Genomic DNA, 25,465 nt, shown 5'->3' with positions numbered 1-25,465 from the left:
ATTTTTATAATCGTTCCTTGTGTTCTTAAGATAGAATATAAATCCTCTGCTATTTAGACAGTGCAACCTTTTAAAGTAAGTTATATTAGGATTGGCGAATGTATCACCAAATTGTTGACATTGGTGCCAATAAGTGAAAGGTATGAAAATTTCTCACTATGAAGAGCAATGGTAATTAATTTTCCTAATGATTTTTAAAAATTTCTCTATTTGTATATTAGAACTAGGGAAGGGAAAGGGAATTCCAAAATCGAGAGACAAAGGATAAAAAGACAAACTAATCCAAAAGCAATACTTACAAAACCATTTGGTATAAACCAACTGAACAACTCATGGGGGGAAGGGGGGGAAATGAGGGAGGAGGTAACAAGATGAACAAGAAATGTACTCATTGCTTTACATATGGAACTGTAACCCCTCTGTGCTTTACTTTGTCAATAAAGGAAAAAATATAAAAAAAGAAAAAAATTCTCCTTAAATGTGAAGCTATGCATCAATTATGTGCAAGTTGATTATCTATCTATCTATCTATCTATCTATCTATCTATCTATCTATCTGCATTGCTAGTACTGGGGCCTTGTACTTGCACTACTTTAGTTATGCCTCCATTCTTTTGATTAAAAAATGTTCTTTAAGGTAGGGTTTCATATTTTTACCTAGGCTGGCCTCAGACCTTGATCCTCCTACCATTCCAAATGTGCAGTGGGAGTACAGACATGTCTCACCATGCGAATGTGTTTCACCATGCTAGTTTATTATTTGAGCTAGCATTTTTTTAACTCTCCTTCATAGGTTGGCCTCAAATCACAAACCTCCTACCTCTACCTCCCAAGTAGCTGGGATTATAGACATGAGCCACTACTCCTGTTCAGAACTTGTGTCTTCTGATGACATGCATATGTATATGATGATGCTTTGTATGTCTAGCAATTTCTTTTTGGTCTTCAAGTTCATTTTTATACATTAATATACAACTTTTCTTTTGCCTATTCTCACCCCTTCCCTCCTTCCTCTCTCTCCAAATGTGATGCATATGCCTCTCTCTTTCCTTCTCTCTCCTACTTCCCTTCTTTCTGTTTTCTCCTAAGCTAAGACTGATACCACATATTCCTCTGAAAGGTATTCTCATTTCCTGGTGACATGATGGATACAATTTTTCCAAAGGCTTGTCATCAAAATGGTTGTTACCTCTCATCCCCCAGGTTTTGTCCTCCATTTACATACATGGGATCTAATATGATCCCCTCTGACGTTGCACCACTGGGCAAAGTGGTCATTGTCCTGATTATCTCTCCGCTCACTCATTTTAATGTCACTTCTGAATCCTAAAGAATTCTCCTGTTTTGCTGCATAACTAGAAATTTCTTTTTAGGTCTCTTTCCTAACAGTTTTAGGAGTGCTAAATTGGGGAACTTTCATAGTGCATCCATGCTTCTGTATTGCTTCTTCCATGCTTTCAAAGAGATCTTTACTTATTCTAGATCTCAAGTTTTTTTTTTCAAAAACACATTATAAATACTTACATCCACAACATAGGAATTTTTCTACCAGAGAGGCATAAGAACTGGGCATATGTCAGCTGACTCATTAAATATCTGCTTCCATTTCTTCTTTTTTAGTGACAAGTTAAGATTTGAGATGTAGAACCAAAGAAGGCTAAAGGCAAGGTTAAAATTTCCAAATGCATACATTTCCTGAAAGCTGCTTTTTTCTTTTATTTCTGGGCAAAATTTCTTTGCGTAAGTGCAAAGTAAGATGATATTAAGTTTGTAATATCCTTGAATGCATGTGATAAACCCAGATCTTTTTGAAAAAAGATAGTAGGAAATTTGTTTTTACTTCTGTTCTTTCTATTTTTTCCAGAAAACTCTGATCCCATAAGTCACAATGAAATGCAATTACCAAAGGCAGTCAGAAATGTTATTATTTGGCATTTTGAGCCAAGATAGGCAGCTTCTGCTTATTAGTTTGTTACGAGTGATGTGTCTAGCACTTAAGTCAAAGGGAAAGACTAACAACTTTCCCCCTCTCCATCTCTGATGCATCCAGGATTTGCACTGACAAGTGGAAATAGACCTACCCAAGACAACTTATGAATGAATGCATAGCAATAGCAGTAAAGGAATAAGTGTGAGACGTAAGCCCTCTTCTAAGCTGAAAGTAGAGCACTCATCAAGAAACCTGTCATAATCCCTGCCTGGGAGAAACAACATGCCTGCTTTGGGTATTTATTTAGGACATAAATGAGGTGCATGATACAGAACGGGCTGTGATCTGCATCCCAGACATGGCTGCTGAAAAGCCAAACCTTCTTTGACACAACTGAGAAAATCTCTGGGAAGTTGGACCACATGAACTGAATGTTTTCTCCATGATGCTTCTCAAACTGCATGGATAGGGGATTAAAATCAAAGGAAAATATTTTGAACCAAACTGTTGTATAATTAATCCCCTTGGCTTCTAAGGGTACATTGTAAAGAATGCTATTGCTGATCAAAGGAATTATTAATAGATCTCCAAAGAGTTGTGGTAGTTTATAACTAGCTAAATTCTTTTAACGAATCTCTCTCTCTCTCTTTCTCTGTTAGGACTCACATGTACTTCAGGTTGGCCTCAATCCTCCTTCCTTAGCCTCTCAAGTGTGAGCTCAAACAATCTCTTTTAATAAGGCTATGAAACTGCCCCTTAACAGACAGAAAAGAATTAATATTGTGTCCTTGAGTACATTAATAGCAATTTTAGTTTCCTTATCTATATGGTATGTGGCAAGTGTGTATGTGACAGAGAGAGAGAAAAAGAGAACGACATTTAAACTAAATAATCTTTAATTCTACTTCTCAAATTTTAATGATCATAGAAACCACAGATTCATATGCGGATTCTATCTCAGCAGATCTGGCGGCCTAAAATTCTGCATTTTTAACAAGCTTTCAAGTGATACCTGGTCCGCTGGTCCATAGGTAACATGTGGAACAGTGCATGTCTGTGTTGTATCTCTGACACTTGAGGACTTTATGATGACTTTGTGAATAGCAACTATGCTTCCTATTGAAGATTCCTAACTACAGCTTACTACTTTAAATATATCTTAATATACTTAGCATATTGTCTAACTATAATCTATTGAAAGAAGAACTCTAGGGTAAAGAGGTCTTAAATAATAGGTGAGTGGGCTGAGCAAGCAGTAGTTGATAGGATCAGACCTGGAAGGCTGAGGCAGAGAATTAAACAGGGAACATTTGTTGGACATAAATTTGAGAGGTTGCAGATAGATTTTTTCTGACAGACTGGATGTGAAATGTGAGAGGAAAGGTGAGTCAAGACGGACACCAAAGACTCTGGCCTAATGGAGTGCTTGAATGGCATGCTTATTTCCTGAGCAGAGAACTGTGGGAAGAGCTGGTTTCGATGGGTAGATGAGAGGACCCGCAGGAAAGCTGTACGTGTTTCCAGGTAAGGAACCTTTGTCACATTCAGAGGGCCACATCCAGTAGGCTCTAGGAATTTGGAAATGTCTAACAAACTCAATGTCTGGTAACTCAGACAGAGAGAGGTTGAGTCAGTGCTTCAAGTCATGTGATTGTTAAGTGAAAACCAGAGGCCTTCCTTCAAAGCAAGGAGGAGCCAAGGAATTGATATTCATCACAGACAGTGGTGATGAGGCCTCAGGCCATGTCGGTTGAGAGAGTCTCAGCAAAAGGATGACAACAGAGCTGGGACTCTTTTGAGTTGCTGACAAAGCTTTAAAACATGAATGTATGAGTCTGAATTATATATTTGTCTCTGATGAGCTAGGTTTTCAGATGTTGAACTCTAGGGTGGCTGGCCAAATTTAGTTGGTAAATCTGCATACCAAACTAACTTGGACTAGAATGGCTCTTGCAATGTAATATCATTTTCTCCCTGACAGTCTGCCCCCTCTAATTAGTCTCTCTAATGACACTATTTACTAAGTGCTCAGCTAATGTTTGCCCTGATCTAGCAGCACAGTTTCCCTTGCGGTACTGAGGAATCCTTACCCTAGCAGTGAGTGTTAGCAAGTGTGTATGGGTTTGCCACCAGGGGCATGGCAAATGCTGATGTATGCATGTGGGCTTGGTTGCCTGTCTTTAGTCTCTGGCTTAAGAGGCAGTTCTTTCTTCTTATTAACAATCAGTGCTGTAGAGCTATCATTTAAGAAACATTTTAGAGGTTATTGTAACAAAGATAAGATTTTTCATGAGTAAATCATATTCATAAAGAATATCTGGCTGATTTAAAACAGTAGCTTCATTTGTTGATGATCCTCTTGTATCCCCTTCCTGTGGTTGTACCCACACTATCACTGTATCTCATCTGAGTACCCTGGATACTGTATATACTGGTATTAGAACTAGGGAAGTGAAAGGGAATATCAAAATCGAGAGACAAAGGATAAAAAGACAACTCCAAAAGCAATACTTGCAAAACCATTTGGTGTAAAACAACTGAACAACTCATGGGAGGAGAGGGAAAGGGGGAGGGGGGAGGGGGGAATGAGTGAGGAGGTAACAAATAGTACAAGAAATGTACCCATGGCCTAACATATGAAACTGTAAAAAAAAAAAAAAAAAAAGAATATCTGGCTGGGTAGTTCATAATAGTTTTTGACAGTCTGTTTCCCGCACCCCCCCCCCCCCCCCAGGGAAGCAGCTGAGTGAGAACCTTCCCAACTTCCCCTAGAGGTCAAGCTTTCTGATTTAATCTAGGTAGATGGAGGAAGCTGAGGACTCATCAGTCCTCAGAATGTCCTCAGAATGTCCTCAGAATGACTATGTCTGTCTATAAGTTCTTCTCAGAATGGATAGGAGATAGAATCAGGGATATTTGACAGTGGAATCACCAGAACCACTCAGAAACTACCCTTCATTTCCTTCTAGCCCCCATATTGGACTATTGTCCAGATGGGATTCCCAAGCTAGCAGAGCAAGAGGGGACCACAAGTGGACACAGTCCTTTGGCTGACCCTCCTTTGCACTGGGTAGTTTTCTTGCTCACCGCTGCTGCTTCTCTTCCTCAGGTCAGGCCCGTCTCCTGGTCCATCAGCTTCTTCAGGAACCTCCACGAGATCTGATGTCTTGGAGGAAAGAAGAAAACAGCATGGAATGAGCCATAGTATAGCATGGGTCAATGGAGTAGAAGTTCTGATACTAGTAAAAGAGCGAAATTGGGGCTGGGAATATGGCATAGTGGCAAGAGTGCTTGCCTTGTATACATGAAGCCCTGGGTTCAATTCCCAAGCAACACATATATTTGGCCAGAAGTGGCGCTCTGGCTCAAGTGGCAGAGTGCTAGCCTTGAGCAAAGAGAAGCCAGCGACAGTGCTCAGGCCCTGAGTCCAAGGCCCAGGATTGGCCAAAAAAAATAAATAAAAAAAAATAAATTTAAAAAATGTACTAATGTAAAAGAGTGAAATTGGAATTTGCACCATGAGTGTGAGTCCAGTGATCACTGCCTTTGTTGCTTGCTCTCTGAGAGGCCATGTGTCTAGTGCCTTTCTTCAGGTGTTTGTGGCAGGCTCTAGCTTGGCCTGAGTGCCCAGAAGTCACAGGCCACAATCAGCTATGCTCAACAACAGACAACAGAGATAAGTAATAATTCCTGTTCTTGTCCATCATTCAGATATTTCAAGGAAACTACAGCATTTCTTATTGATGAGTTTAAGGTGCAAATCACAGGGCATGGGTGAGGGGGTCCTACTGAGGGAGTCACTATAAGTTAAAGGCTATTTACGTTGCCAAATACTCAATTTTTATAATATTTATTCTAGCTTTTATAAAATAAGTGAAGTCATGATCATTTTTTCTACTTGGGTTCAGACATAAGGATAAGACCAACAACCATAGCAATACCACCACTCTAAATAGCTAATGATTAGTTGCCACATACTTTTAAGCACTTTGTGCTATTGTTTTTGTTTCCTACGATAAACATATTCTTTCCTTCCTTCTATCCTTCCTCCCTTCCCATCTTCTTCTCCTTCCTTCCTTTCCTTCCTTCCTTCCTTCCTTCCTTCCTTCCTTCCTTCCTTCCTTCCTTCCTTCCTTCCTTCCTTCCTTCCTTCCTTCCTTCCCTCCCTCGCTCCCTCCCTCCCTCCCTCCCTCCCTCGCTCCCTCCCTCCTTCCCTCCCTCCCTCCCTCCCTCCCTCCCTCCCTCCCTCCCTTCCTTCCTTGCTGTATCAATCCTGGAGCTTGAACTCAGGGCCTGGGCACAGTCCTTGAGTGTTTTTTTCCCCCCTCAAAGTTAGCAGTCTACCACTTGAGCCATAGCTACACTTCCAGCTTATTTAACTGGAGATAAAAGTCTCATGGGACTTTCCTGCCTGGGCTGGCTTTGAATACAGGCATGAGCCATGGTGCCCAGTGATAGATGCATTTCTTAGCCAAGAATCTGAAGCCTACAGGGAGTCAGTAACATGACTTGGGGTCCCACAGAATAAGTAGTGGGGGGGGGTAGGAAGCATCAGGCTTTGTCTCCAGAGCTTAGGAGCCCAAGTCCTATAGTCTGTCCTCTTGAGGAACTGGCTCTGTGGGTTGGTGAGAGTTTTCAGGGTCACACTGGTGGAATGAAATTGGTCATGGTAGAGATATTTATAGCATAGAAATGGGTAAATGTTCTAAATCAGATCCTGCTTCAAGATGGTGGAAAGATCATCAGTATTTTCTGATGATATCTTTTCAAAGTTTTCTCTCTGCTTGTCTCTATCATCTTCAGAAAGAAAGTTAGATGCCTTTGAGGAAAGGCAAATTTAAAAATAAACTATATGTCTTCCAACTCTACTACTAAGCTCAAGATCACTGAGAACACCAGGCTAAGATTGATTTTGTTGTTACAGTTTAGCTTTAAGACTTTTCCCCCCCTGCATTTTAACTTTCTTAAAAAGAAAAAAAAAATAAACAGCCAAGAGTTCTAAGTCACTTGACTTTAGTCCCTTTGAAGCTCATGGTTTCTGCCCAGAAGTTGCTTTGTAGAGAATTTCATTTGTTTTAATTTAATATTATGAAACTGAAGATGGTCCACAAACTAGCCAACTAACTCCCAGAAAGTGGGTTTTTAAAAAATTTGGTTTCTGGCTTCTCCAAAGCCATCAACCCTTTTATATTCTAGAACATTTGAAAGCATATTAAAAAAATCATAACAATTTGGAAGCAATCAGGCAGGAGTGTCCGATAATGTAAAACAAATGCCTCTACAGTCCTGGAAGAACATGGTTGAGTAGAAAAATGCTTTGTTATGTGGGGATTTGTTAGTGTTAGGATAGAACAATGCTCAGAATGGCTGAAGTTCATTACTACTTGACACTGTAGGAGGGAACAAAACCATTTAACCAATTGTTCCTGTTTTTTTCTATTGGGGTCAGTTGGACATCGAGGCAAGAGTGGAGTGACAGATATGTAGGTACAGTGTGATTTGTCTTTGTCTCCCTGAAGCTGTCAGAACACTGCCTTCAACAATCAAACCCCCAACAAACATTTGTTGAGGGAACCACTCCTGGGTAAGTGGATGGTTGACACCTTATTGACATTCACAAACTGGGCTCTTTGCTTTTTACTACAAGGTTCAGATGTTGCTAGAAGAAAGTTACTTTAGAGATGAGAGAGAAAACCCTTCATAGGTCCTTCTGATGGTCTCACTGCTTATTAACTTCAGTAAGAAAGAGTGAAATGTGTGTTGCTACTGTGGAGTGTGTCTGAGGTTGTCGCCTCACATAGCCATTACTGTGTATGTGGGTCATTCAGGGTCATCTCTGTGTGGGCACCTTGTTGCCCTTCCTTCTCTGGACTGGCTTTCTTTTTATTCCTCTTTTTTTTTTTGTCAGTCCTGGGCCTTGGACTCAGGGTCTGAGCACTGTCCCTGGCTTCTTTTTGCTCAAGGTTAGCACTCTGCCACTTGAGCCACAGCTCCACTTCTGGCCATTTTCTATACATGTGGTGCTGGGGAATTGAACCCAGGGCTTCTTGTATACAAGGCAAGCACTCTTGCCACTAGACCATATTCCCAGCCCTGGACTGGCTTTCTTTATTGAGTGGAACAAAGCTTTGTTAGGTGGAATGTGTTCCTTCTCCTAGTGTTGGTCTCCTACAAGGATAGGAAAAGCTTGTGCTAGAGTGGAATGAGGAAATAGTTATTGGCTTTCACCAGACAGAAGAGCAGGCAAGCTTGCTCAGTGTGCAAGTCAAAGGGAACAGAGGTGCTTCTGTTCTGGTCAGTTTTATTTCTGCTTTTCTTTTGACTTGCTGGGTGGTAGCTACAAAATCGAGACTTATGAGGCAAGAGAGCTGCAGATGGCAAGCCAGTTCTCTCTGGCTTCTAGGGAGCAAATTTCATTAGCAGGCATAGCTCTTGTCACTTTCTGAGAAAGCTGTAACATGGTCTGTGTAGTTAGAGTGATGATTAGCATTTTGCAGTCTCCTGATTTAAAAGCTGTTCTCACATGGAGGGACAAGAGCAAGTGTGAGCCAGGAAGGGAGGATATGAAGAACGAAAAGTAGAGGGGGCTGGTAGGGACTGACTTCCTTGGAAGCAAGCTTATGCTCACTGCCTTACGTATAAAACTAACATCTCTGTACATCACCTTGACAATAGAAATAAAAGTTTAAAAATTACCCATAATTCTCATCAGAATAACCTAAAAGATTCATTTAAAAGATAGAGGTGGAGAGAGATGGTTGTTCTCCCAAGATGAGTTTTTTTTATTCTGAAGTTCTGTGTGGGTCCCCAATTTGTACTTCTAACAAGCTCCCTAGTGATGTGAACCCTGCTGCTCAGTGATCAGTAGAGCATGCTGGTCACATGTGTGCACTCACATATCACTTAAAAATATGTTCTCAAAAAGATGTGTCAGTAAGCAACTGTGTCACTGTGCAAACACCACAGTGCGCATACACAATCCCAGATGGTGTAGGCTATATATGCACTTAGGCCCTATAGTACCGCCAAGTTCCTTGGCTACAACCAGTGGAGAATACTGCTGTACCAAATATGATGGGCAAATGTAATACAATAAGCCTTTGTGCCCCTAAACAGAGAAAAATCTATGTATCATTGATCTATCTACTTTTATCTACTGTAAACTCACATATACCTTAAAAATTTCATATATAATCTGTCATTTTCTAGAACATTGTTAGCATGATACATGACAATACTTTAAATCCTAATGCATACTTTGAGTTTTTATCATCACTTCTAACACTGTTTCAATCATTATTTCAGTAAAAAGTCCATGTTTTTTTATTTTCATACATGTATAAAAGAACTCCAACCACATTAATCCTTCTTCACCGTCCCTGTTCCTACCACACTTGCATCTACCCCAGGTGGAGACTTTTACTTTCTAGCCACTCTTTTTTTTTTTAGTATATTTTTATTGAATAAAAGTATTTCTCCATAGTGCTTCACACTTGAATATATTACACTTTAATTAGGTTAACCCTATCCATTTCTCTCTTTCCTTTTCACTCCTTCCCCACTGTAATTCAACACATTTGGTGAGTTTCCTTACGCCATCTCCCTTTGGGGAGATCATCTGAATTCAGGTGTCCTCACACTATTTTTTTTTTTTTTGGCCAGTCGTGGGCCTTGGACTCAGGGCCTGAGCACTGTCCCTGGCTTCTTCCCACTCAAGGCTAGCACTCTGCCACTTGAGCCACAGCGCTGCTTCTGGCCGTTTTCTGTATATGTGGTGCTGGGGAATCGAACCTAGGGCCTCGTGTATCCGAGGCAGGCACTCTTGCCACTAGGCTATATCCCCAGCCCATGTCCTCACACTATTGAAGTAGTGTCTATAGAAGCTAATACAAAGACAGGAAATCATCTTACTATGAAATCCTTCAGCAGTCATATGATATAGTTGTTAGGGTCTCCTGAACAATACATTAAACTCTTAACCACACAGAGTGATACAGGTAAAAGAGTATTTTTCAGAAATGCAAAACAATATTACTGCCATCAGCATTCTTCTCTAAAGGTTTGGCCCTTAGAAATAAGTGGTGCATCTAAAGATATAGAGTCATGCCCTCCTCCTCTTTTGTATCTCCATAGTGCTGATAAACTATAGACTGTTCCTTCATGCTTGCTGAAGAAAAGAAAGGACTATTTGACATCAGTTTTATATATAACCCAAGGAAAAGGCTGAAAATTACTTTTGGTTCTTTCCTCTCAGAATCAGTGGAATGCCTGAAGGACAAAGCTTTTGATGAGCTTAAAGGTGGTTTCTAGTATAACCATAAGAGGACCTATAATCAGTCAGAGGACCGATAAGTCTTCCTACTCACATACTAACCTACACTTGTTCTTACCAGCTACAGTCCCATTCTATCTTAAGGAGTGACCAGCATCCAATGAAGAAGCTGTTCCAACTCAACCTGAGAGTTATTCTCTGCCCTTCCTTCCATAAGCACCCCAATCACAGGATGTGAAGAGGACTCAGTGGTACAGACAGTTTGGAGGCCTATACCTGGCTTTGCTCCCAAGCCCCCAATCCAGCAGGGGCTGCAACTGGCTACAGGCTCTGCTAAGTGGGAGTGTGAAGTGGAAATTCATTGCTTCTCTGTAGGAGGGATGGTGGGGCTCAGAAAGGGCTGCAGAGTAGGAAAGTATTTTGGAGCATTTATGAAAATTCTGAATGTGATAGCCAGAAAGAAGATAATAACAGCTTACAGAAATGAGTGCAACTGCCAGTTGATAAAAAGTAGGAAGGTATTTGGGGAGGTGAGTGTTCCTCAGAGAAAGGTCTCACCTAGTCACATGTCAAACCATTCCAGGAAGGATTGTTTCTGAATGAGATCAAGGTGTGTACTCTGTCTTAGGGTTTTTTGTTTTTTGCCAGTCCTGGGGCTTGAATTCAGGGCCTGGGAACTGTCCCTGAGCTTCATTGCTCAAGGCTAGCACTCTACCACTTGAGCCACAGCACCAATTCTGGCTTTTTCTGTTTATGTGGTACTGAGGAATCAAACCCAGGGCTTCATACATGCTAGGCAAGCGCTCTACCACTAAGCCACATTGCCAGCCCTCTGTCTTAGGAAAAGACAGAAAATGTGAAAATTAAGTAGCTATATCTTTCTACTGGGAAGTAGCTGGAAGGAGACTTGAAAACACGTAGGACTTCCTGGATACAGCTCTTTGCTTGTGCCAAGTATTTTCTGTATTTCTTACTGTGTTTCCTGATGTATTATCTACTGTTGGTGGGAAGGTGAAGGAGAGGAAGTACATAGGGTCACTGTGAACCATGAGGGTGGTCTTTGAGCAGGAAAGTAAATTTTTTTTAATAGCTCTTGAGCTTACTTCAATTTTAAATAAGTTTAGTATATTTTTTCAGTATATTTTAGTATATTTTGATATTATAAATCAAACATGGTCTGAAGAAGTATCGGTTTGAAAGCAAACTATAAAGACTGAAAGAAAAAACATGAACAGAAGCTTTCCACTGCCTTAGAGGAGTGTGATAATTATAATACAAGTAAAATGTTTTATGGTGCCAGAAAGTGAACTTTAATTGTCCACAGCATTCTGGGTTTCCCTTTGGAGGTTGCTCGGCTCAGCAAAGACCACCTCAGCTTGCGGTTAGGCGGATTTCCTCACAGTGCACTACCTATGACCACACCTGCCTGATAGTCTCTCCGGGAACCAAGGGAGAACAGACAGAGAAATGATGGGATAATTACAGAGGTTCTGTGAGGTGAGTCAGAGCCACTGCCAGAGCTCCCCTTCTTCGTTCTCTGGGCCAAGGAAGTCCCAAAGCGGAGGGTCTCATAGACAGGGTCCACCTTATTGCCACATGCTGTAAGAGAAGAGAAGCAAAGCTTATCTCAGAGCATCTGGTGAATAAGCCAACCTATCTCTTGGGTGAACAGCCCCTGAGAAGTAAGTTCAAGGTAGCAGACCACTAAGCGATTTCCACTGAGTTATGGCTTCACATCAACCTGTTTGCTTTCATGATTGCACCCAGCACCTCCTATGGAAACTGTTCCAACTCACCAATGGGCATAACTTCTTTAATGCATCCGAACTGTTCATGAATAAGCAAGGGGGAGCTGTAGTAACGCCGAAAACCTTTTGGCTGGAGAGAAGGAAAAAAAGAGAGAAGGGCTTACTTGTTACCAAAGACATGGCAAAACCTATGCATAAGCCCTAAAGTGAGACCAGTTGGTTTCTTCCTCTAAGATGCTGACTTACACTATTAATTCTATAATTCACAACTGATGGGGTGGGAGGGTGGAACAGAAGACAATGAATAAGTTATGCTTATCCAGAAAGCGAGCTACTGGCCCTAGCCTTGCCTGTCCGGCTTCCTTACTTCTCCTATGCATGAAGCCTCCACTCCAGGCAACACTCATTTTCTCTCAGGACATCCCAGAGTTTATTATTAGGGGGTTATTAAATTCATACAAAGGCTAGCCATGGGAAATCAGATAGTGGAAAAGGCCTGCAGTAGGCCCTTGTGTTTCTATAGACTCACAAGCAATCACTGACCTCACTGTCAGTTCTGTCATATTTTTCATGCCTTTCACCCATGTGTAGTCTTTTGCTTGGCTTGTGAGAATCACCACAGGAAAAGGCAGAAGATCACTAGGGTGTCAGAGTTTAAGAGATGAGCACATTGAAGAACAGAATAAGTGGATGGGCTTTCCAAGAACCTCAACTTACTCAGCCCCAGTGCTAGAAGGAACACAGTAGCTCAGTCTTCCCCAGGATTCTTGGAAGGGATGTATTCTTTTGTCTTATCACTGTTAGTATTGGAAGAGCGGGGAATGAGCACTGCCTGATTCTAGATATTTGGTGACATTATCTCTAGTGTCTAGAAAAGACAACAGAATTCCTTTTTTTTTTACATGATGTGCTCTACATTTCCTGAAGACAGATACAACACCCATCTAATATCTAATTGTTCTTTAGAGTAGACATTCTTGGAAAGGTTCTTTGGCCATGTAGTTTTGAATACCCTCAGATATGCTTTGGGTTGCTTTTTTAAAAAAAAATCAATGTGTGTCAATAGGACAAAGGCCCCTTTTTCTGTGGTGGTATGATCAGAAATACCAAGACTGACTCAGGAGGCTGCCAGAGATCTAAAGATCTCAGTTCAAAGCCAGCCCAGGCAGTAAAGTCCACGAGACTCTCATCTTTAATTAATCACAGAAAAAGTCAGAAGTGGCACTGAGGCTCAAGTGGTGCTAGCCTTGAACAAAAACATGCTCAGGGACAATGCCCAGGCCCTGAGTTTGAGCTTCAGGATAGAAAAAAGGCAAGCAAGCAAGCAAGAAAACAAACAAATGCCAAGACTATCCACTACCCCTTCATTTAACCAATGTGGTTCTGTTATGATGAAGCAGACTTTTACTGCTGGGTGCCCTTCAGTGGGGGTTTATTTTCTTGACACCAGCTCAGTGACAGCCAGTTAAGCACCAGCTCACCAACCACCCTATTTGCCTGCAGTGGACGGCATTTCTGGGGTGCATGACTTTCACTTTGAAAGGATAAGTAGTCCTAGACAAGGGCTGTGCAGTACTAAAACAGAGACAGTCTCAACCTGGGAGAAGTGAGGCATTGTTCCAATGTGGGTATGTGTCTATGAGGTTGGCATGGCTCTTTCTCTTCTCTGTCATAATGCTAAGGAGGATGACAGATGGGGCAGGCCACTGGGTCTGTGGTGTTTCTAGAGCCACAGGTAAGGAGCTGGAAGGAATGACCTCCTTGAAACAGGCAAGATCCCTGGGCAGAGAGTTCTGGGTCCCTCCTAGCACATGCCCTTACCAGCTTGCCCATGCACCGCTGGGGTGTGAGGCCATCTGCACACTTGTGGTGGATGCTCATCTTGCAGGCTCTGCAGCGCAGTCCGTGCTTAGCATTTGTTCCTGTCAGGCACATAGCAATTTTGATTAGGATACAAATTGCTTTTTCCTAGTGACTAGTCTAACCTCACTAAAAAAAAATCCCACAAAAACTGGATACTGTATATACTGGTGTTAGAACTAGGGAAGTGAAAGGGAATACCAAAATCGAGAGACAAAGGATTAAAAACACAAACGACTCCAAAAGCAATACTTGCAAAACCATTTGGTGTAAAATAACTGAACAACTCATGGGGGAAGAGGGAAAAAGGGAGGGGGAGGGGGGAATGAGGGAGGAGGTAACAAACAGTACAAGAAATGTACCCAATGCCTAACATATGAAACTGTACATCACTTTGACAATAAATAAGTATAAAAAATTAACATTACACAAAAAAACCTGATTAACCTGAGCAGGTAATTTGTTCTTGTGGAGTTTTTCATAGTGTTGCAAAATGGAAAACAAAAACATATTCTGGAAGTTCTCCCTTCTGTACTTTCTGCTTATAGTATCAGCTCTGGCTTCTCCCATTTCTTTCATATTCATGACTCTAGCAGATCTAAGCTACCTCTACTTTCTTTGTTCTCTTATGGAAACTAGTAAGCTGCACTCTCTTTGCTATTTATGTAGGTCAACCATTTCTGCTTTTTGGTATCTTTACCAAGTTCCATGGGTTCTAATAACATTTCATTCATTCTCCTTCCTCTTCTCATATGGTCTAGGCTTTTGGGTAAACAGATAAAGTGGAAATGGCAATGTCTATTTGAGAATGAGACTCATGGTCTCAGCTGGGGAGAGGGGCCTCAACCAGATACCACCCTGCCTAAGAAATGAAGAGGGGAAGGATATGATGAAACCATTGTTTCCTGGGCCAGGAAACCATCATGGGCCCAGAAGGAAGAAAAAAGAAGAGGAGAGAGGAGGCAGAGAGCTGTTCAAGAGTCAAGGCAAAAAAAATGGAAGGACAGAGGGAGGCCTGACATAGGTGGGCTGAAGGAGGTTCCAGGTGGCAGTGACACTGGCACCTTTATTGTTAGGAAGGTGGAGGCCAGAAGTTGTTAAAATGGGATGTCTCCATTTCATCTAGGATAAAACAATGGCAGGACAAGAGGTGACAGGAAAGCCGATGCCATCTTCACTGATATTCCAAAGTAGGTAGTAGGTCCTCATGTAGGCCTCACAGTTTGTTGGTAGGCCCTCCGTGTGGGCCTTAATGTGAGATGCCTAAGTGGATTATGCTACTCTGAGATGGCCAAGAAACTCTAATATAAAACAGAGAACAGAAGGTAGGAGAAGGGAGAGTGGGTTTCTCTGTAGAATTGAAGGGGCAAAGGTCTTATGCCCCTACTCCTTTCCCTTTCTCAATTCTGCTGAAGGGTCTTCAAGGAGACTATTTTCAAGGCTTTGCCTACATTCTCTGAAGTCTGTAGGGTAGGTGGCTGTGGCTTGGGAAAGTCTGAAGGTGAGAGACATGGTGACTCACCTATGAGGAAGGGTAGCTTTGAAGGCTAGGTCTGCACTCCAAAGGCTAGTCAGAAAAGAAGAAAAGGGAAAGAAAGCACAGAATTTCTAGACAGCAGCTGTCGGTGATGTAGAAGGCTTCCTAATAGAGCACCTGGCAAGGCAACTGGAGTCCAACAGAGTGATCTTGAGCATGTAAATGGAGGGATGAATGTGTCCATATATTGTGAATGATGAGGACACATGTACGACTCCCATGGATGACTATACACCCAGGATGAGGAAGCTCTGCGGTCATACCAAAAACCCACCCTCTCTCCCACCAAAGATACTTATCCTAACTACTCTTGACTTTCATCAGTGCTTGCCCTTTCCTAACCTAATAGAGAGGCAGTGGCCAGAGTAATCCTTTAAAAACAGATTGAAGTGTAAAGGACTCTCTGGAGAGCACAAATAATATAATTCTTTAAAAAGAATGAGTCAATAACATGGAGTTCATTTCACTTAGCATCATCTTATATGATGATAAGGGTATAGTTATTGGGCTCTTGTGATCCTCTGCTGTGACTTGTCTAAACCTGTGCTAATTATTCCCAATAAGGGAGACCATAGAGTCCATGTTTCTTTGCAATTGTCATATCACAGTTTTAACTACTTTCAACATCCCATGTGTATCTGTAGCTTCTACTATTGATGATGTTCTTGTATCACCTTCCTGTGGTTGTATCTACACTATCTCTGTAATCTTATCTGAGTATATTGAAAACCATCTATACTGGTATTAGAACTAGGAAATTGAAAGGGAAATTGAATCGAGAGATACAGGGTAAAAAAAGACAACTACAAAAGCAATACTTGCAAAACTGTTTGGTGTAAGTGAACTGAACACCTCATGGGGGGAAAGGGAAAGGGAGAGGAGGGTGGGGGATGAGGGACGAGGTAACAAACAGTACAAGAAATGTATCCAATGCCTAACGTATGAAACTGTAACCTCTCTGTACATCAGTTTGATAATAAAAATTAGAAAAAAAAAGAATAAGTCAGAACAAGTATGAGGAACTGGGTTGCAAGAGGGTACATGGTTCTATGTGTGGACCCAAATATCCTCTCTCCTCTTTTTGTGATCAAAACTGGTTCTCTACTAGTTAAGTCATGCCTCTGGTTTTCCTCCCTACTTCTTAGGTGGTGCAGATAAAATTGGGGCTAAGTAAATGATAAGACAAAGAGGTTCAACAGCCTGGAATTTATCTGAGAAATGTAATGGACAAACCCTTGACTGAGTGAAGAAATAGAGACTTTCAGATGAAAGTGTGATATGGAAACTCTTGTCTATTCTCACAACCACAGACAGAAAAGTTGGAGCGACACATAAATACATAATAAATTATTGGGTATTTGTGCTTGTTCATAAATACTGGTTGGAAATGATCTTTCTTCTCTCAGGAATAACAATTTCTCAGAAAGATTTCACAAGGCTAGACTTTGAAAGCAATTGCTTATGTGGGAAGGTAAGTAAAAACTTCAAAGAAAATAGTTGTTTCCTTGTGTGCTAGACTCTAAAATAGTGCCATTATATAATAAGGTATATTTTCCTTTAGAGCCAAATACAGTGATTTCTGTTTTCCTTGTCTGTTCTCACACACTGCACTGTTTTGTCTGAGTCAGACCACCAGTAATTATTTGGTTTTAGGTGTTCTGATTTCCTCTGTGGAAGATTAAGAATGATTGAGCAGAAAAGCTTTCATTCTGAAGTTCAGAGAATAGCACAAAAGAATGATTCACATCATAGCAGTGACATTAATTTATTGTAGGATAATTTGGAGAAGCCATAGTCTGACCCATTTTGTTACTTGTGTCCTCAATCACCATATGCCTGAGTAGAGAGAATGAAACACTGAGTTTAGAATTTGAATATGACTATGTTGTCTTTTTAAATTTAAGCACATGTCTAATATTCCTGAAGCCTTAGTAATCTCAGCATCAAGTGAGAAGAGTTACTTACTGTCAGGGTTTCAAATAGAATAGTGTTAAAATATAGACACTTCTGGACAGATGATACAGTTATGTCCTTATAAACTCATCATAAGCTGAAAGTATTGTCAGTAAAAAGTATATCATGCTCTTTTTTGGGGGGGGTCAAGTAATAAGCAATGAAATCAGAACTTCGTATTTGCTGGGATGGCTTGTTGCTCAGCTGGCACTCTATCACTTGCACCATGCCTTTAGCCCTCAGTCTTCCACATTTCAGCCTCCTGAGTAGTTGATTACAGGCATGAGCCACTGGTGTGAGCTAGCAATAAACTTTAGAGTAATGGGTGGGTCGCTGAAGAAATCATACAGAAAAACTTTGAAATTCCTAGAAACAAATGAAAATTAAAACATAACTTACCAGAGTCTTTGGAACACAGCAAAGAGATTTGTAGATATATATATGTACATTAAACAACAAAACAAAACAAAACAAAACAAAACAAAACAAAAAAAACAACAGCCAGACGTCCATGGCTCATGCCTGTAATACTAGCTACTCAGGAGGCCGAGCTCTGCAGATTGCCATTTGAAGCCAGCCTGGGCAAGAAAGTCTGTGAGACTCTTATCTCCAATAAACTACTCAGAAAAAGCCTGAAGTGGTGCTGTGGCTCAAGTAATAGAGCACTAGCCTTGAGTACAAAGAGACTCAGGGACAATGCAGAGGCAATGAGTTCAAGCCCTGGGACTGGCAAAAAAGAAAACATATATACATATATGTTTGTTTTATATATATATACATATATATATATATATATATATATGAGAAAACTCGTAAATAACCTGATGATGCACCTTTAGGTCTTAGGAAAAGAAGAATAAGTCAACCTCTAATTAACAGATGGATTGAAATAATAAGGGCAAAATAAATAATGGTGAAATAGAGACTTAAAATAAAACCATGGATCAATGAAATAAAGAAATGCTTCTTTGTAAAGATGAAAAAGATTGATGAACCCCTAGTTAAACTAACCAAAAGAGAGAAGACACAAATTAATAAAGTTTGAAATGACAAATATTTATTTATGCATGTATTTATGCATCACAAATCTTCCAATAACTGAATATCTAGAAGAAATAAATACATTTTCTGACACATATGAACCACCACAATTGAATCAAGAAGATATAAACAAGTGAAACAGATCTGTGGTGATCAGTACTATTGAAGCAATAATAAAGAATCTTCCAGAAAAGAAAAGTCTAGAACTGGACAGATTTGCTACAAATTTTGCCAGACATTTAAAGAATTAATACCAATGGTTCTCAACTATTCTATAAAACAGAGATGGAAGAAACAATTCAAAACTCAGTCTGTGAAACTGGTATTAACCTGATGTCCAACCTAATCAAGGAAAACACACGAACACAGACTACAGACTAATTTCCTTGGTAAAAATAAAAACATAAAAACTCTCAATAATTATATCTGTCTTTGATGGGGAGTCAGAGGAGCCATAGAAATGGAGGAACAAAGGGTGAGCAAAGCAGTGATACTCTAGACACTGGGCTGAAAATGAACTATACAACTTGTGGGTGAGAATGGGAAGGAAAAACTGGGAGAAAGTGAAGGAAGGAATGACATTGTCCAAAAAGAAATGTACTCATTACTTGACTTATGTAACTGTAACTCTTCTGTATATTACTTTTATAATAACAATAAAAAATCCCTCAATAAATTATCACGAATGATCATACATTGTGACTGGTTTCATTCCAAGGAAGCAAATATACATATATTAATTAAAAAATACAGCACACAGATAAAAATCAAGAACAGAAACCACTTGATCATCTCAATAGTGCAGGAAATAGCTTTGGCAGAAGTCATCATCCTTTTATGATAAAAGCCTTGAAGAAATTAAGAATGGAAGGAGCAAAAAAAAAGAATGGAAGTAACATATTCCTATATAACAGAGACTGTATATGACAAGCCAGTATCATAGTAAATGGGGAAAACCTCCTCCAAAATAATGAACTTTCTCCAAAACAATGAACAAAACAAGAATGTCTACATCCTCCTCTCTGATTTAATAGTTCTTGAATGCTTAGCCAGAGCAATGAGGAAAAAGGTTAATAACATAAATATCTAGGCATTTATCTACTTCCATACACACATACATGCATGCATGCATAAATAAATGGGATTTAAATAGGAAAGGAGGAAGTAAAATTATCTCTACTTGCAGACAAAATAATCCTGTACTTAAGAAAACTTAGAGACTCCACTAAAAAACTCTATGTCTGATAAATAATTTGGCAAAGGAGCAGAAGACAAAAACCACATACAAAAATCAGTAGCCTTTTCTTATACCAATAAAAAGGCTTGCTGAGAAAGAAATAGGAAAAACTATAATAAATAAATAATAGACTAAATAATAAATAGACTAAAAATCCAGTAGGAATAAGCTTATCCATGGAGGTGAAATACTTCTACAATAAAAACCATAAAACTCTGAACAAGACAGTAGAAGATAGAATAACCTCTCATTAATAATCTGAAAATTGTCACATAACCATAAACAACCTACTGATTTAACACAATGCCCATCAAGATCTTCACAGAATTAGAAAAATTAACCCTAAAACTCACATGGAAGCATAAGACATTGACTAGACAAAGAATTCTGAGTAAAAGGAGCAATGCTGGAGGTATCACACTACTTGACTTCAAATTATACTACCATGCCATTGTAACAAAAATAGCATGGTGCTGACAGAAAAACAGGCACATAGACCAATGCGAAAGAATAGAGGAACCAGAAACAATCTGGTAGTAGCTGCAGCCACCTGATTCATGACAGAGAGAGCAAAACCTTTGGTGGGGAAAATGTATCCTCTTCAACAAATGGTGCTGGTAACATTAGATATCTACGTAAGAAACCTGAAACTCTATTCCCATCTCTAACCCTGTAGAAAAACTAATGCAAAATGGACCTATGACTTTAATATGACTTGAAACTGAATTAATACATGAAAACATAAGGGAAATGCTAGAATAGACTAGAACCCCAGTAACTCGGGAAATAATGTAAAGAACTGATGAATAGGCTTACTTCAAATTAAGGAGCCTTTGTACAACAAGGAAATAATTACCAGAGGGAAAATTAATCTTAGAATTGGAGAAAATTATTTTTCCAGATGTTTGATGCTTGAAGGAGTGTGTCAGTGAATATATAAGCATACATACACATCTGAGAGGAAAGAACACTGTGCTAGAAGTTGAAACTTGAATAATTATTTTGAAGAGGAATTAAACATTATTATGTACTGAGACTGTAGTTTCTGGGATGTTTCATTAGTCAATGAGCATTAAGTTTTCTGTGCAAAATGCTATTTAACTAAGGGATGTAGGGTTGAAGTAACTGGTAACTTCATTGAAAAAGACTGAACAGATGTTGAGTATGTGACTCATTAGCTTTGGAGCTCAAATATTGGAGCTTTTATTTTCTTTTAAGATTTCAATAGTAACAGTCCTGTGAAATAAGAATTTTGATTTCCTTTCTCCTATAGTGAATTGAGGCACTAAGGCATGAAGTTAGTAAGAAAAGAGATAGGGTTTACATAGCTCTCTTTCCTTCTTTGCCTCTCTGCCTGCCTGCCTTCTTCCAGGCTTTCACACAGGAGTAAATCTCTACCTTGATCTGTTCACCCTTTTTGCACTGAAATTGATGAGGTAAGAATAGAAGGACATTCATAACCCTCTCAATTCTGATTGTACCTGACAACAACAAAATACAAATACAAGTATGTATGTATGGCCAATGAAGATGGTGCTGGAGAAGTTAACAGGAATTTCCAGGCATCAAAAGTTTCCCAGGGGATGGGTGGGGGGGAGACAAATTGAGTGAGGAAAGATGGGTAAATGCAGTCATAAAATCCAACGTACATATGTGAAAATAGAACCAGGGGCTGGGTGGGGCTGGGAGAGATGGAGTGAATGATGGAAGTGATGACAGTAATCAAGATGCATTGTACTCGCAAAGTGACATGTTGACTTGGAATCCATTTGTACAAATTACTTAAGGATAATAAAAAAAATAAACTGTCAGAAAAATAAGTTTTGCTGAGAAAGCACCGGATATTCAACTGTCCAGCTCCAACACTACCTTTGAGACTCTCAGAGCTGTGCCTTAATGTGGATCTTTGTGACATATTCCAATAAGGGATTACAGGATGAATTGCCTTCTTTTTTATTATGAAAAATCACACCAAATGCTAGTCTTTCTTCCTTCAATAAAAACAACATTCTCATGTTGGCTGATTGTTCTAAAAGGAGTAGTACAACCAGGATAAAGAAGTATAAATGCAAAGAATACAAAAGTAGGAAAGTTGCTTAACAAATTATTACAATTTCTATGCATAAGTTATATTTGGAAGCTCATATCTAAATATTTGGGCAAGTATATATACATATAATTTATGAAGATGGTGAGGTAGGGCAGAAAAAGTCAGGTCTAGAACATCAAAAGACTAATGTCTTTTGTTCTGAGAGCATGAATAAAGACACTTAATCTGTAATTCATGCAAAATTGCATGAGCAAGATGTCTTGAGCTGAATTTGCTGAAACTCCAAGCAGTGATTTGCCCTGAGGCCATGACTTTTAGAGTCTGCTTTTAAGAATTTCTTATCTTTAAGTAATTGTACCCAGGACAACATTCTCCCTCATCCCTCCCAGCCCCACTCCCTTCCCTGCTTTTCTTAATGTTGTAGGATATGCATTAAATTTTATGGCTGCATTCTTCCCCATTCCTGTTTTCATTCATCTACTTCCTTGAGTTTTAGATTCCTGAAGTCTCAGCTGAACATGCTGAACCTTCTCTCACACAGAGAAGTCATCAGTGACAATTTAATGATATTAACAGTACAAGAGAGATTTTTATCATCATTGAAGGTGGTATTTCAAAGATGTGGACTGGGGCAGATCATGTGAGGAACATAGTTATTTGGAGGAAACTAGACCTACTATATATTATCTATTAGCTATCTATTTGTTACCTTTCAAATCCTTTCAAAAACACTTCTTCCCAGAATCTGCAACATCTAGGGAAAGAGCTCACCAGAATAAAAACCTTCAACAGCAAATCTACTGCAAAGTGAGGATTTGCTCTCTGAGGTTTTTTAGCGTGCGTGCGTGTGTGTGTGTGTGTGTGTGTGTGTGTGTGTGTGTGTGTGTGTGCGCACATACACACATGCTTTTAAGTGCCAGTACTGGGGCTCAAACTCTGGCCCTCCCTCTGTAGCTTGGCTCTTTTGCTCACAGCTGGTGCTCTACCATTTTAGCCTCACCTCTCCTTCTAGGCTTTTGTTGGCTAATTTGAGCTAAGTGTCTCCAGGATTTGTCTGTCTGAGCTGGCTTTGATTGGAGTGTCTCTGAGCTCAGCATCCTGAGTAGATACGATTATAGGCCTGACTCACTGGTTCTGGGCATCTGAGGTTTGATTTTATTGTTTTGTGTTTTTTTTAAGAAACAAAAAACTTCAGGGAAGTTAGACCAGAGGAACTTTTTTCTCTTTAATGACAAACTGAAATATTTTAGACTTGGTAGGCCGTGTGGTTTCTGTTCTAATTATTCAAGTCAGGTCATATTAACAGCTAATAAGTAAGAAATAATAAACAGAGAAACAGGCATGGCTATTCAGTCTTAAAACTTTACTTATAGGCACTAAAATTTGCATATCATATAGCATGCATGTGCCATGAGTATTATACTCCCCTGGATTTTTTTTCCAACCATAAAAAAATACAAAGGCCTTTCTTAGTTCATGGGCTTCCTATCCCAGTTTTTTAAAATTGAAATTTACATATATAAAATATAGCATTTAAATGCAAACATGTTGATACATTGAATACATTCACCATGTTATCATCCATAAAAGAAAGTTTGGACCCATTAGGCAGTTGTTCTGTTTTCTTCTCTACCCCCAGTCTCTGTTAACCATGGTTTGATCTATTTCTAAGCATGTTTTAACTCTGGATATTTCAACATAAGCAGAATCATACTGAACATGATCTTTAATTTCTGGTTTCTTTCAATTAGCATAATGTTTTTAAGATTCATTGATATTTGCAACATGTATCAGAATTATTCCACTTAATGAATGTGTAATATTCCATTATGTAGATTTTCATGTACATCCATTCATCCATATACTACAAATGATATTTCTTTTGTCTACCCATTGTGAACTGAGCTGCTAACAATAGGTCTGTGCATCCACTTATCTTAGTACCTGTTTTCAGTTCTTTTCAGAACCTACAAGTGGAATTAATTGTTCAAAAGCTTTCCTGGGCTGTACCTTGTTGTTTTTTTTTTTTTTTAACTTTTCTTTTAAAAAAAGTCTTGTTGATTTCTGAGTGAGACTAAATCTGTGAATTCTTACAATCTAAACTTTTGAATAGAGTCTGATTTTCCTGATAAAGAAGCCTGGCCCCCACTGAAGGTATGCTTTATAGTTATCTCACACCTTAAGCCTGGTAGATTTTCTATATCTTCAAAATGATGTTTCCATGATGTTTGCTTGCCAGAGGACAGTATAGGTATTGTAATTTCATACTTTTCAGAGAGCTGAAGGAGATTCTCCCTACAAGAAGAACTCTTCTCCAAGCCTGCTTCATGTTCAGATGTCCTTGGATTTGTTTCTTTGTCTTCAGGTACAATACTAGGACTTCCTTTCTCTGACCCTTCTCCAAAACCTTTGATGATTCCTTCCAAATATGCTAAATTTTAGGCATACTGAAAATCAAGCATAATTATTAATAATGGAAAAATAAAACTAGACAATGTGTGTATCATTAGTGCACTGACAAAAGTATTTGGGCCATGGTGTGTCCCTTCAAAACTCAAGCATGCCTAGGCTCAGTGAAGAGATCTTTCTCAGAAAGTCAGATGTTAGCCTTTAAAGTAAGAGGCTTTTGATAATGAGTAACATCTCTAACTTCTTCTTTTTTTTTTTTTTTGCCAGTCCTGGGCCTTGGACTCAGGGCCTGAGCACTGACCCTGGCTTCTTCCCGCTCAAGGCTAGCACTCTGCCACTTGAGCCACAGCGCCGCTTCTGGCCGTTTTCTGTATATGTGGTGCTGGGGAATTGAACCTAGGGCCTCGTGTATCCGAGGCAGGCACTCTTGCCACTAGGCTATATCCCCAGCCCCCCTCTAACTTCTTATAATTCAAAAACTCCATGGATTGTAGAGCCATGGATCCAAAGCCTTGTTCAGTTTTTCTCTCGAAAGTATAAGGAAAGTGGGTGGTAATGGCTCATGCCTGTAATCCTAGTTAGTTAGGAGGCTGAGATCTGAGCATCCTGGTTCAAAGTTAGCCTGGGCAGAAAAGTCTGTAAGATTCTTTTTTTTTCTTTATTGTCAGAGTGAAGTACAGAGGGGTTACAGTTTTATATATAAGGCAGTGAGTACATTTCTTGTTCAACTTGTTACCTCCTCCCTTATTTCCCCCCTTACTTTGTCTCTCAATTTTGGTATTCCCTTTCCCTTCCCTAGTTCTAATACATTTATATAAATATCCAGGGTCCTAAGATGAAATACAGTGATATCAGGGGTAAAACCACAGGAAGGGAAAACGAGAGAGAAAAAAAGGGTATATCTAATAATCAGCAAAAAGCTAGAAGTGAAGCTATGGCTCAAGCAGTAGGCCACCAGCCTTTAGAGGAAATAGGTAAGAAACAGAATAGAGACAAAGGATAAAAAGACAAATGATACCACCAAAAGCAATACTTACAAAACCATTTGGTGTAAACCAACTGTGCAACTCATGGGGGGAGAGGGAGAAAGGGAGGGGGGAGGGGGGAAATGAGGGAGGAGGTAACAAGTTGAACAAGAAATATACTCACTGTCTTACATATGAAACTGTAACCCCTAGTACTTCACTTTGACAATAAAGGGAAAAAGAAAAAAGAAACAGCATCCAGGCACTGAGTTCAAGCCTCCCCATCTCCCATCCCCCACATCTACAAAGTGTAAGGAATATAGAAAGATGATTTTAACAATCTGAAGATGAGATAGAAGGAAATGTTGTTAGAAAATCCATTTTCTTGCACCCCCCCTTAAATTAAACATAAATCAACTCATGAAAACAGATCTCCTTCACTGTTAATCACACAAAATAACAG

At 39.6% G+C, this 25,465-nt stretch overlaps 1 protein-coding gene across 3 annotated transcripts in view; it reads right to left on the bottom strand.

The window, feature by feature from the left end:
* Positions 1–25,465, bottom strand: part of Stac (SH3 and cysteine rich domain) — a 132,791-nt gene that overhangs the window by 33,705 nt on the left and 73,621 nt on the right. For all 3 annotated transcript variants that reach the window (XM_048348652.1, XM_048348653.1, XM_048348654.1), the window contains exons 3-6: positions 13,772–13,872; positions 11,999–12,080; positions 11,686–11,801; positions 5,018–5,096 (exon numbers count right to left, since the gene is read on the bottom strand). In XM_048348652.1, the coding sequence (XP_048204609.1) occupies positions 5,018–5,096; positions 11,686–11,801; positions 11,999–12,080; positions 13,772–13,872 (378 nt within the window). The remainder of the gene's footprint in view (positions 1–5,017; positions 5,097–11,685; positions 11,802–11,998; positions 12,081–13,771; positions 13,873–25,465) is intronic.

Source organism: Perognathus longimembris, chromosome 6 (genome assembly GCF_023159225.1).
Source record: "Perognathus longimembris pacificus isolate PPM17 chromosome 6, ASM2315922v1, whole genome shotgun sequence".
Taxonomy (NCBI): Eukaryota; Metazoa; Chordata; class Mammalia; order Rodentia; family Heteromyidae; genus Perognathus; species Perognathus longimembris.
This window is presented reverse-complemented; position numbering and strand designations above follow the sequence as displayed.